The sequence below is a fragment of the Acinonyx jubatus genome, chromosome B3 (assembly GCF_027475565.1).
Source record: "Acinonyx jubatus isolate Ajub_Pintada_27869175 chromosome B3, VMU_Ajub_asm_v1.0, whole genome shotgun sequence".
NCBI lineage: Eukaryota > Metazoa > Chordata > Mammalia > Carnivora > Felidae > Acinonyx > Acinonyx jubatus.
This window is the reverse complement of record NC_069386.1, coordinates 57,554,228-57,566,810: the sequence shown is the minus strand read 5'-3', so window position 1 is coordinate 57,566,810 and position 12,583 is coordinate 57,554,228. Positions and strand designations below refer to the sequence as shown.

The 12,583-nt window shown below is 42.7% G+C and overlaps 1 protein-coding gene across 1 annotated transcript in view; it reads left to right on the top strand.

Annotated features, from left to right (window-relative positions):
• The window catches only part of SORD (sorbitol dehydrogenase), a 38,927-nt gene that overhangs the window by 5,044 nt on the left and 21,300 nt on the right, over nucleotides 1–12,583 (top strand). The window contains exons 2-3 of the mRNA XM_015064817.3: nucleotides 8,607–8,640; nucleotides 11,202–11,366. Coding sequence (XP_014920303.1) covers nucleotides 8,607–8,640; nucleotides 11,202–11,366 — 199 coding nt within the window. The remainder of the gene's footprint in view (nucleotides 1–8,606; nucleotides 8,641–11,201; nucleotides 11,367–12,583) is intronic.

Sequence of the window (12,583 nt, the reverse complement as noted above, 5' to 3'; positions counted from 1 at the left end):
ATGTTTGCCCTGCCCTATAGATAGATAACTCAGATAAAGTTTATCTCTGGTAGTAGATAGCCCTTACTCTGTAAAGACCGTCTAATTTATTTATTTATTTATTTATTTATTTATTTATTTATTTATTTATTTATTTTAATGTTTATTTTTGAGAGAGCTCGAGCTGGGGAGGGGCAGAGAGGGGGGACAGAGGATGCTCCTCACTGACAGCAGAGAGCCCGATGTGGGGATCAAATCCACAAACCCTGAGATCATGATCTGAGCCAAAGTCTGATGCTCAACCAACTGAGCCACCCAGGCACCCAAGAGTCTCCAATTTAGATTGTTCTTTGTAGTTAAGAGAGGGGCAAACGTTTCTCCTGAGCCCACAGGATCTCAATTCCCTTCAGCTCAAAATAATCCCACATATACCAAAATGGCCCACCTTGGGGCAGGACCATTACAGTGGGATGGTGCTGTAAAAGACCCAGACTTAATGGAGCTCGAGTCCTGCATCAGATGCCCTACACATCTCAGCATAAAAAGAGATGAGACCAACACCTACAAATGCACGGACAATCTTTTTTTCTTTTTGTGCTATGTGGACAATTTTTAGCCAAATTATAATACATGTGGGCCCAGGAGATAATCTTATATCCATCTGTATTTACCAGTCAAATTACTTTGTGTCCCTCTGGTCAGTCTTGAGAAATCCAGAAGTTGCTTGTGATTGGGAAATGAATTCTCTTTGAGTTACTAGTTCATGAAGTTGAGATATAAAACAGATTAGTTTTTTCCACAGAAGCTGTTTTTGGTGGGGGGAGGAGGGAGGCTTTTTTTTTTTTTTTTTTTAACGCTCTAGGTTTCACTTGAAAAGTAAGGGAAACAAAGAGCATGTTGAGTGACTACTATATCCCAGGCATACGCTGGGTGCTTTCATGCATTGCTTCACAAACTATCCCGAATGAAGCACCAATTTTATATTTTTAGCCATGAACTGATATGCTTGTATTGCTGCATTTTGATGTTACAGCAATGTCAAATGTTGTAAATATTTGTAAATTCTCCCATCAGTTTCTGTAGGTGTTGCATCAATAATAGACGTAGTACTAGGTCCGTATTGCATCAGGAGTAGTCCACTTCGCGTCCACTTTATCTGCCTTACTCGTGACAGCTCTGCCAGATTTCAGGCACCAGCATCTGGCCAGGGAGAATGGAACAACCCAGCCCCCACATCCAGGAAGCTGAACAGTGGGTTTGGGATAGGGGATAGTCAGATTTTTGTTCTACCATGTAGGGGAGGAAAAGTAATTTTCTTCCTGTGCTTCTAGGTTATTGGCTGAGACCCATTGTAATAAAAGACAGATTTTTTAAAATGTATTATTTTTTAAAATGTATTATTTTTAAGTTTATTCATTTTTAGGGCGGGCGCGCGCGCACACACACACACACACACACGCACACAAGAGTGGCGGAGGGGCAGAGAGGTTAGGCCGGATCCAAAGCAGGCTCTGGGCTGACTGCAGAGCATCTGATGCAGGACTTGAGCTCACGGATCATGACCTGAGCCAAAGTCCATAAGCCAAGATGCTAACCAACTAAGTCACCCAGGCGCCCCTAAAAGACAGACTAACAAGAGAAAACTAAACAAGTTGTTTTCAAAAAAAATTTTTTTAATGTTTATTTATTTTTGAGAGAGGCAGAGACAGAATGAAAGAGGCAGAGAGAGAGAGAGACAAACAGAATCCGAAGCAGGCTCCAGGCTGTCAGCACAGAGCCTGACCAGGGACTCGAACCCGTGAGCTGTGAGATCATGACCTGAGCCAAAGTCAGACGCTCAACCGACTGAGCCACTCAGGTGCCCCAGTAAACAAATTTTATAACTGTACCTCCTATATGCATGGGAGATATCAGGAAAACTGAATAATTTCCAGAAATGGCCTAAGCCACCATCTTAAATACCATTTCCAGCTAAAGACAAAAGGTCCTAGAGTGAGGGAAACCAGTTATGGGAGGTTTCAGGAAAAAGCACAGTAAACAAGGGTAAGGTTGTTATGCAAATTTAAATCTGTGCCTTCTTCCTAGAAAACTATCTAGAGAGATAGTTATCCTTTTCCTGGAACAGAGAGGGAGACACCCTTACAAATGGAGATTTTCCTTGTCAGCATAAATCTCTTACAAAATTTACATAGTTTTCAGATATTTTCCTATTCAGCTGTTTGTTAAAAATGATCGGCCTAAAATAATTCTTATGCCAAAGAGATAAATTTTGGGATGACAAATTTTCCTCTGGAGGAAAGAACAAGTTAAAGGGAAAATAGTCATTTTAGAATGATGGGTTGATGTTTAATTACAAAGGGCAGAGGAAATGTACCAGTATGGAGCTTAATTAAACATTAATCAGGCCCCATGAAGATGAGTTTTTGCACTTTGAGGAAATGTGTTAATACCCTAGATCAAAAGATTTGATTTGAATCTGTACAAATTTTATTTATTTATTTATTTATTTATTTATTTATTTATTTATTTATTTATGATGTGGGACAGGAGGAGAAGGAGAGAGAGACTTTTTTTTTTTTTTTTTTTTTTTTTTTGAGAGAGACTCTTAAGCTGACTGCATGCCCAGTGGGGATCCCAATACGGGGCTCAATCTCACACTGTGAAATTATGAGCCAAAATTGAGAGTCTACTGCTTAACTGACCCCGGCACCCCTGTAATAATTATTTTTAAAGTAAAATAATTCTATGTCTGTAATATAACACATTGAAAATATCCCATCCTTGTATATGTACTTTACTGTTAAGATTTGTGGGTAAGGACAAGGGGATTATTTAATGCGGGGGCATCAACACTGGCACCTCCAGTGGTCCTGAGCACAATGTCTTTTTCCCTGGTTATTTTTGCCATCAGCTGACAGGGCTAGTTATCTATAAGATCACTTTAAAGGGCCCTGATAGGCTTCAATTATCAGCTGGATTACACTGGGGGTTTACTCTGAGTGGGGAAATGCTGGCTACTTAACCCTTTAACACCTGAGCTAGATTTATCAGTCAGAGGCACTGAAAATAGTCTAAAACTCCTTCTGAAAAAGGGAAAATCAGGTATAGCAAATAGCCTAAAGAAATACCTCTTCCCTTATTTTAATATTTTAATTAATATTTATTTTAATATTATTATTAAACAATATTATTTAAATGAAATTAAATGATATCATAATTTAATATTAAATATTATTAATATTTTAATATTTATTTTAACAATAAAACAAGACCCAAACCAATAAACAACAGGAAATTAAATCCAGCAGATCTGGCCATCTCTGCCAACTGCTAGGGAAGGACAGTGCCTTTGTCTGCAGGAGGTCCAGAGGCACAAAGCTAACACATTCCCCTACAAGCAGCAGGAGCAGTCAACAATACCACAAATAGGATCAGAACATTTTATGTAATAAGTCCTTAGTACTACTTAGTACTCTCTTAGTACTACTAAGAGAGGTAGTAAAAGTAGCCCTATTCTGAAGGGAAAAGCTAGAATTATGGGTATGGGGGAAATTTATCTTTCAAAATTGCATGACAAAAATTAAGGAGGAGAAATATGTACTCACAGTATTGGCATCCACTTGATCTTTTAGTGTGGCTGTTAAAGCTGGCAGTTTTCTCAATCAGATTGACATTAAGAACACTAATTACTGGAGGAAAAATGTTCAGATTTTGTGAAGTGATATTCAGCTTAATGTTATTTTTTTCAGTGTTTTTTATTATTTTTGTAATGCTTATTTTTGGAGAGACCATGTGTACAAGAGTTGGGGAGGGGCAGAGAGAGAGGGAGACAGGATCCAAAGCAGGCTCTGCTGCAAGGGTGTGCTGGGAATTGCAGAGGCTTGCTGAGAACATGGTGGCCAGAACATAGAGAGTTTAGGATTTTACAGGGCCACTGGGCACTTTAAATTGATTTGCATTTTATAAAGATTGTTAGCAGAAGAAGGCTGGTTGGAGCCCTGAGGGCTTGGGCCGGAGAGTGGCTCAGTGGACTTTGGGAGAGTGTTCAACCCTTCTACTTTGACCCCAAGTTTGCCAGGCCTAATGCAGCTAGAACAAAGTCTTTTTTTTTTTTTTTTTTTAATGTTTATTTTTGAGAGACAGAGCGCAAACAAGGGAGGGGCAGAGAAAGAGGGAGATACAGAATTTGAAGCAGGCTCCAGGCCCTGAGCTGGCAGCACAGAGCCGGGCGCAGGGCTCGAACTCATGAACCGTGAATTCATGACCTGATCTGAAGTTGGCTGCTTAACTGACTGAGCCACCCAGGCGCCCCTAGAACAAAGCCATTTATGACAAAATGCCTAATTAGGAAATGTTTGGATTTTCCTCCCACGCTCAAAACATGCTCAAGGGAAGAGGAAAATTGAGGAGGGAGGGAAGCCAGAATAAGGTCTTCTGCTCTCTCCTGCTCTGTCTGTGCAGAACAGCCAGACAACAGGTTGTCTGGGTACAGATGGGGGTGGGAGGCGAACGTGGGCTTTGAGGACCTGGGGTGAGGCCAGCCTCTAAGCCCTCAGTCTAAGGCAGGGAGGTTGGCCAACACCTTCCCACAACTGGTAAAATCAGTCTTAAAACACTAGGCTGGAATCCTATATCACTTTCTCCCAAATTCCAGCCTTTTAAGAAAAGCAGTTCAAGTCTCTTAATACTGATGTGACAAACAAGGGAAATAACAACTTCTCCCCAAAACAAATTTAAGAAGTAACCCTTTTCAGAAGGAAAAGGACAAGTCTGTCCAGAGCTGGTTCAACCATACTGTGAATTAATTATAGAAAAAATAACTTTGATTCTATTTATTTTGTAATAAGACCTAACTTATTTACTATGAGCCGGGCACTCTATTTTCTGAATATCCTCATTATACAGAGGAGGAAATTGAAGGCACAAAGAGGTTATGTAACTGCCCCGAGGTCATGCAGCTGGTGGAGGGGAGCCTCAGTTTGCACACAGACATGTTGTTCCAGAGTCTGAGTGCTTCACCCCTGCTCCACACAGGTCAGCTGCCGGAGGGAGAAGGCATCTTCCCTTGATTTCTCCTCATGTCAAGGCTGTTTCTGCAACCCAAGCAAGATGTACTGAGGGTATATGAACTCAGATGTGCAGGTGGAAGTAGAAGATAAGGGGCTATGAGGATATATTTGGGAGAGAAATATTTAGGCTAACTTGAGAAAGTATATTTAGGAAATACAAGATAGCATTTAGGATACAAGAAACACCTGGGAGGATTCCATGTTCCCACAGAGTTCTTTTTTTTTTTTTCTATTTTTAAATATTTATTTTTGAGAGAGAGAGAGAGAGAGACACACACACAGAGTGTGAGTGCGGGGGGGGGGGGGGAGGGACAGAGAGAGAGAGAGAGAGAGAGAGAGAGAGAGAGAGGCAGGCTCAGGGTCTGAGCTGTCAGCACAGAGCCCCACATGGGGCTTGAACTCATGAACGGTGAGATCATGACCTGAGCCAAAGGAGGCTGAAGCAACTGAGCCACCCCGGCGCTCCCCCACAGAGTTCTTCATGAAGTACTTCCATGACTTATTCCAGGAGATGGGAGGAGACCTGGAGGGGATGGAAGGATGTCTGTGATGCATTTCTGACTTGTGAAAAATGCTGGAAAAAACAGTTAACTCCTCCTTATCCCTTTGTTTACTGTTACTCCCAGAAAGGTAAGAAATACTGTTTAGGAAAGCTTGAATACGCATGATAACAAAACTTTGGGGGAATGGAAGGGCGATGAGGATAAAAGGGGAAGTTGAGGGATCTCAGACGGGCTAAGAAATGGGTGAACAAAAGAATATCTTCACCGAAATCTGAGACAGAAAAAGGAGATTAAGTAAACAGAGGACTGTGGCCAGCGTCATACCAAGGAACCACAAACGAAAAGCAAAGTTTTTTCAGTGACCCCGTTGTGATAACTTTCTACAACACGAGCTCTGCAGCCATGCTTAGGATAACATTTACAGACTTAGGGACTGATCTTAACATGGTCTTGTGCTTCTGTGGCATGTCTCCTGCAGAGAGGGGAGTCAGGAGTCAAGCTGAATTGTAAGAGTGGTTAGAGTCAGCAAGAATGAGAATGGAAAAAAAAAGTTGGTTTGCAAGGAGAGGTATTTAAGTTCTCCACAATGTGTGATCTGCTACCAAGGAAAAACCGGGCTGTCAGCACAGCGCCCTCTAGTGTCTCTGAAAGTCACTGCAGCTCTGTGGGGGTGGGACGGCCAAAGTTGGTCAGCTCTGTTAACCTCCAGCATATGTTTACAGTGGTAATCTCTAGTGACTCAGGGCCAACTGTTGGCTTTGAGCTTGATTCTTACCCCTCTCCACCCCTAAATGGGTATTCAGGGCTGGCCTGGTTGGAGGTAAGGATATGAAGAATATGCTGTGGATTTATCTCTTGTTTCTTGAGAAGTTGCCTAACAGTGCCTTTACCGGGGAGGATGGGGTGCTGTTCCATGTTTGAAATAAAGGCCTTACTCTTTAGTTTCAATTAACCTGCAGTTTAAAATCTCACCCAGTATAAGAGAAACAGAACTTTATGTGGCAATCCCTGATGTATAATGTCAGAGATGGGACTTGCAACTCTGAGAGGTTTTGGTGACAGCCAGCTATCCTGAGTTGCCCATTTTTAGATGGACTCCCTCTCCCCACCCTCCTTCCTTCCTTCCTTTCACAGGTAGCCAGTTTAAGTTATCAAGAGATGAAAAACTGCCTTGAGAAGTGTTTTCCCCACATCAAGCTGCTTTGGATATAGTTCCACCAATTTTATCATAGTGCTGCCATGGGCACATCACTATGAGGATGAACCGAGGTGATGCATGTGCAGCACTTAGCACAGGACCTGGTAGAAAAAAGTTGGTCAATGTTAGCTAATCAGCATTAGCAATTGTCTCTTTGGACTTGGTTCCACTGGGGACAAGGAATTCAAATTAACATCAAGCTATTTCAACAGAAAGGTTGGTAATCTGAGTTGAGTGAGAACCACAGACCTTCCTTGGTGTCCGTCATGGACAGTGGTTACATAACAAGAACAAACCTCTCTCCCTCCCCTCCATGTTTGAGGCAGTACACTGTACCTGGTGACTGAAGAGATTGAAGGCATGGTCTTTGGCATCGAGGTTATTTTGTTAGCAAAGTAGCTCGGGTGTCATTTACTGCTACCCTATTAAAGCATCTGGGGGAGGCTTTCTGAAGGGGGCAAGCTTTGAGCAGTGCCCCTCCCAGACAGAGCACTGTGCATGGGGCCCAGCCCCAACATTGTCATCACCTGTCTGGCTGCTTCTTGCATCACCCTGGAAGGAGAAAAGGCATCTTCTACCCCTGGAGTGCAGTGTGGGATGCAGTGAGGCAGTTGGGGAATCAGGTTTAGTCCTGGTTTATCCACTCTGTGGTGGTATGGCTTTGGCCAAGTTATTTAACTTCCCAGCCTCAGGTTTCTCATCTGCAAACTGTGGGCCATGTGCCATGATGTGTGTGAAGCCAGAATGTTGTCTGGCACATAGTTGTTACAGTGAACATTTTACATTCCTTCCTCTTCTTGGCTGCCTTCAAAGAATTCATAAAATGAACACTTGGATTTAGCCACTCATTGTCCTTCCTTCTTGTCACCAGGAATTTCCTAGCTAGTTAGCAATGGGAAGAAATGTTGGTTAATGTTAATAATAATAATAATAATAATAATAATAATAATAATAATAATAGCTGTGAATGCCAGAATAGCTCAGATTGGTTTTGTTTTTTGTTTTTTGTTTTTGTTTTTGAGAGAGAGAGTGCAGATGAGTGAGGCGCAGAGAGGGAGATGGAGAGAGAAGCTAGGCTCACCAAAGGCAAGGCACAAGCTCACCTAATTCAGGGCTCCAACTCACAAACCATGAGACCGTGACCTGAGCCGAAATCAAATGCTCAAGCAACTGAGCCACCCAGATGCCCTAGATTGCTTGTTGAACCTGAAGAGTAGTCAAAATGCAGGTCCTGTGTGTTCCCAAAGGGCATCTGAAAGTCCACATGGGAGGTTTCAGAAGAGAGGACCAAGCAATGGTCCGTGTGCTGATGTAAAGGTATGAGTAGAGATCAAAAACCTCACACAGAATTACCACATACCCTATCCTTTCCCTATAAGAGTTTCCCAGACCAAACAAATCTGTATCTTAAGAATGTGGTTTTTGAGGAGGGCAGGATCTGATAGGAAGACAGCCCAAACATCCTTTCTGCCTAGGGGAGCATATATACTTTTTATTAGTCCAGGGTAAATTGCATCCGTGGGTGGGGTGAGGTCAGCAGTTAGAGTCAGCACTATCTAGTGTGTCCCCTCAGGCATTCACCCGGTAGCAGTGTGGTCTGAACCTGTGTTAATTCTAAGAAGAAGCATTTGAATGAAACTCCACATTAATTAAATAGTTGAGGGGCACCTGGGTGGCTCAGCCAGTTAAGTGTCCAACTCTTGATTTCGGTTCAGGTCTTGATCTCAGGGTCATGAGTTCAAGCCTCATGTTGGGCTCTGCAGTGAGTGTGAAGCCTACTTAAAAAAAAAGTTGAAAATGTTCATAAGGGAAAGTTATTGTGCATACTAAATAGTTTTTCTATTTTATTTCCTTTAGGAGAACTATCCGATCCCTGAACCAGGACCAAATGGTAGGTCCTTGGGACACTTGACTTACTTCTTATTATTTACCCTGGAGACACCTGTGCATTGCTCCCTTACCCCCCCTTTTCCTTCTGTTTATTACTTTACCTCCAATTAAAAACTGTGTTTTTGTTAGGCTGTAAACCCAGTCTGTTATTCACAGCATGACTGGATAGGTTCAACTGGACTCCTACATGAAATAAAAACAGTGATAGACCCAGAAGAGTTACCACATCAGACTGCTGACTTGTCCCAGAGTTTTTGACATTAAATGTCTTCAATTTCTGGACAAAAAGGCAGAGTTGTTCCTTGTTTGACCTAACAACAGAGGTAGGTTAGTTACTCTCTCTATATAAGCTGCTGTTTGGGTGGCCAAATCTTGTCCTAACCCTAACCCTTACCCAAGTTTGGAAAATGAGGAAGTCCACAGAACTTAATCTCTTAGTTAGAAAAGAGAGCGTCATTGGAAGAAGACTAGGACTTTCTGTCCAGTGGGGGTGGGAGGGGCTGTATGGAGCAACACCCCACAGTCAAAGCACAGACAGCGGGTGAGTACTCTGGGGCAGGGTTCCTGCCACCTTTGTTCCAGTCTTCCGGCCTCTCACCAGGTGAGCCTGTGAGGCCCAGCTGACATGCACATTTCCTTGAGTGGTGTCTGTACCTGGGGAAGTCATGCCGCCCTGTTGGCGTGGGCAAGATACCTGCTGACAGTTTTTCAATCCCTCTCGTCCCCTGAGTCCCACTTCATAATGTGCAGGACTCTGTGGTGAGGCTGAGAGCAAGGGGGAGAGTGTCTATAGATAGCTCATCCCAGCACCCAGCCACTCAGGTCTCCTTTCTGTCCTTGAGTTGGGGATGTGCTTTCCCACCTTTCCCCGGAGCTGTAGCTTCCGTGTCAACATCAGATTGAAGGCAACTTTCCTGGAATCTCAAGAGCTTTGCTACTCAAAGGTCAGCTGCATTGTTGATTTATAGTGATAAGAATATAGACAATAGCTGTTTCTATCAGTGTTTAACACGTAATGTATATTTAGGGTTTAAGTGTTTTCACCAAGATATGGTGTTTCAGAGACATGAAAGAGCACCTCACTGTGTCCTGAAAAGTTAGTATGGATTCTAGAAGCGGCCAAACAAGGGCTGTCTTGGACCCAAAGGACCCTGGTACTGTTTCTCTGATACAACATTCTGCTTTTTCTTTCTCGTCTCTTGCTGCCCTTGATTGGATGGGGAAATAATAGCAAATTTCAGCTAGCATTTCTAGCAAGTGTAATTTAATCTCTAATTATAAATTGGTAGAGAGGAAACTCTGAGATCATTTTCTCTACCTTTGATCTCAGTATTCACCCTGCCATTTCTTACTCTGTCACCAAGGCCAAGGACAGAGAAGATTCTACAGAACCACACCTGTGGATCACCCGTGATGTGTGGCAAGGGCAGGGTGTGCAACACCTGCATGCATAGCAGAGCTTTAGGTCTCTTTGTCTTTCTAAGGCAGAGCTTTTTCTCAGGGAGATACTTGCAACGTGCTCACCTTAGTCAGACTGGGCCAGTAATCCTTTCGTGTTTGTTTTGCAGAGGGGCTCAGTAGCATCATTATTTTCAATTTGGAAAACTGACAACAACAATACCAACACATCTCACTTTATTCAAACCTGCAAAGGGGAAATACCAGTTGAAATCTCTGGGTGGTTTAAATTAAATCTGCACTTTTAAACAGAACAACAGGCATGCAGAACGCAGCCAGATAGCTCACAAAGTGTTGCCAAGCCTAGATTTTGCCAGCCTTCCTCTCAGGAATTGGTAAGATTCAGGCGTAGCATATTGTCTGGAAACAGCTCTCTCCTAGAAAACAGTTTTTCCCTTACATGGTTGATACATTTCTTCCCATTAATAATATCTTATTTGTGCAGTGGATTAGAGTTCTCCAGAGAAGCAGAACCAAGAAAGAGAGAGGAGAAAGAGAGATTGAGCATATAGATTTGTTTATATATAGGTTTATTATATATGTATGTGGAGAGAGGGCTGGAAGAGATTTATCTTCATTGGCTCATGTGATTGTGAGGACTGGCAAATCTGAAATTTGTAGGGCTGACCAGCATGCTGGAAATTCAGGTCAAAGTTGATGTTTCAGTCTTGGGGAATTCCTTCTTCGGGAAATCTCAATCTTCTCCTAGGGCCTTCAACTGATTGGATGAGGACCACCCACATTAGGTGGAGTAATCTGCTTTACTTTTTACAATTTACTTATTGAGTCAGTAGACTCCAATGTTAATTACATCTAAAAAATACCCTCACGGCAACATCTTCTGTTTGACCAAACAGCTGGGCACCACAGCCTTGCTGAGCTGACACATAGCATTAACCCTCAAAAGCAGTTATTTTGCTCTGTGGAAGCTTTTCCTGGCTTGTAAGCCTTCATCAGTGTTGCTGTTTAGCTTGTTTCCCTCTGTGGTTGTATCTGGCCTTTGAAACCAAACCCTCTTCCTGTCCAGAGGGGAAGTATGGTGGTGCCTCAGGCTGCAGGGAGGATGGTTCATTCCCTCACTTGTTTTCTCCTTCCTTTTATCAGAAGTGCTGCTGAGGATGCATTCCGTTGGAATCTGCGGCTCAGATGTCCACTACTGGCAGCATGGTCGAATTGGGGATTTTATTGTGAAGAAGCCAATGGTGCTGGGGCATGAAGCTTCAGGAACAGTTGTAAAAGTGGGATCATTGGTAAAGCACCTAAAGCCAGGTCAGCAAAACCCTTCAATTCACTGTTTTATTTATCCCTCAACATAAATAAATATTTGTGTGCACTTTCTTGGGGCCAGGCCCTCTGTTAAACCCTGGGGTTACAGCAGTGAATAAGACAGTCTTCAATTTCTACACACATGGATCTTACCTTCCACAGAGGAAGATGGGCCTGGGACACACATACAGTTCCTTAAGTACAGTTGTGTTGAGGGCAACAGAGAAGAAAAGGTGACCAGGGTGTTCTAACCAGATCCCTGGCTCCTTGAAGGGAGGAACAGTTAATCCAACACCTGAAGGCAACTAAGGAATAAACCAGTTAAAGGGGTGGGGGAAACATTCCAGGCATAGGAACCATAAACTGTCTCCACATGCTGAGAACCAGGGTCTTTGGTACAGTCGCTGATCTTATTGGACGACTGGAAAGCTGTCAATATTTTTCTAGATTTGCTTAATTCATTCTCTTGAAGGGAGGAATTCTCAGCTATTGGCAGCCTGTAATGTTCCCCAATAAGTGAATTAAATTCGAGCTGTGTGACACAGCCAACTGTTGGCTTTATTCTTCCTTTGCTGATGAGGCCACTGTACAGCCTGGAAACGACATCAGATCATTTGAGGGAAGGAGAAGGTTGGCAGGAGATACATTTCTCAGTTATAAGGCTCTCTGAGCACAGCTACATGAAGAGGAACTTTCTGGCCCTGAAAAAGCTAGACTTGTGTCTCACTTAAGAACGTTGTCAGGCTCTCCATTCATCATGAGTGGAAGTTGAGAAAGCCCCTGAGAATTTTGTGGGGCTATCCCAAAGGGGAAGATTCATAGTTTCCAACAGCCCCTGAGTGGTTCTTACCTGTGGGTCCAGATATCTAAATACTAGTCATAATAAAGAGTGTGGGGGTTCTTTAAATTTCAGTTATAATAAGTGCTGAGTGCAATCCACAATGAGTCCAACCTTGTGCTTTGAGGGATACAGAGAATTGAGAAGATATGATACCTGGATACTTTCATCTAGTTGGGAAGACCAGACATCAGGACATAAATACCAATAATTAGAGAATAAGACCATTGGGTACTATAAGGTATGAAAAAGAATTGGCTCTAGCAGTTCAAAGAAAGGGCATTTGTGATGGGCAGAGGTCTTAAATGAAGGTTCATGGAGGAGATACGTCTTGGGGCTGGATATTTAACAATAATAATTGTAGGAAGAAGGTAGCTAATAT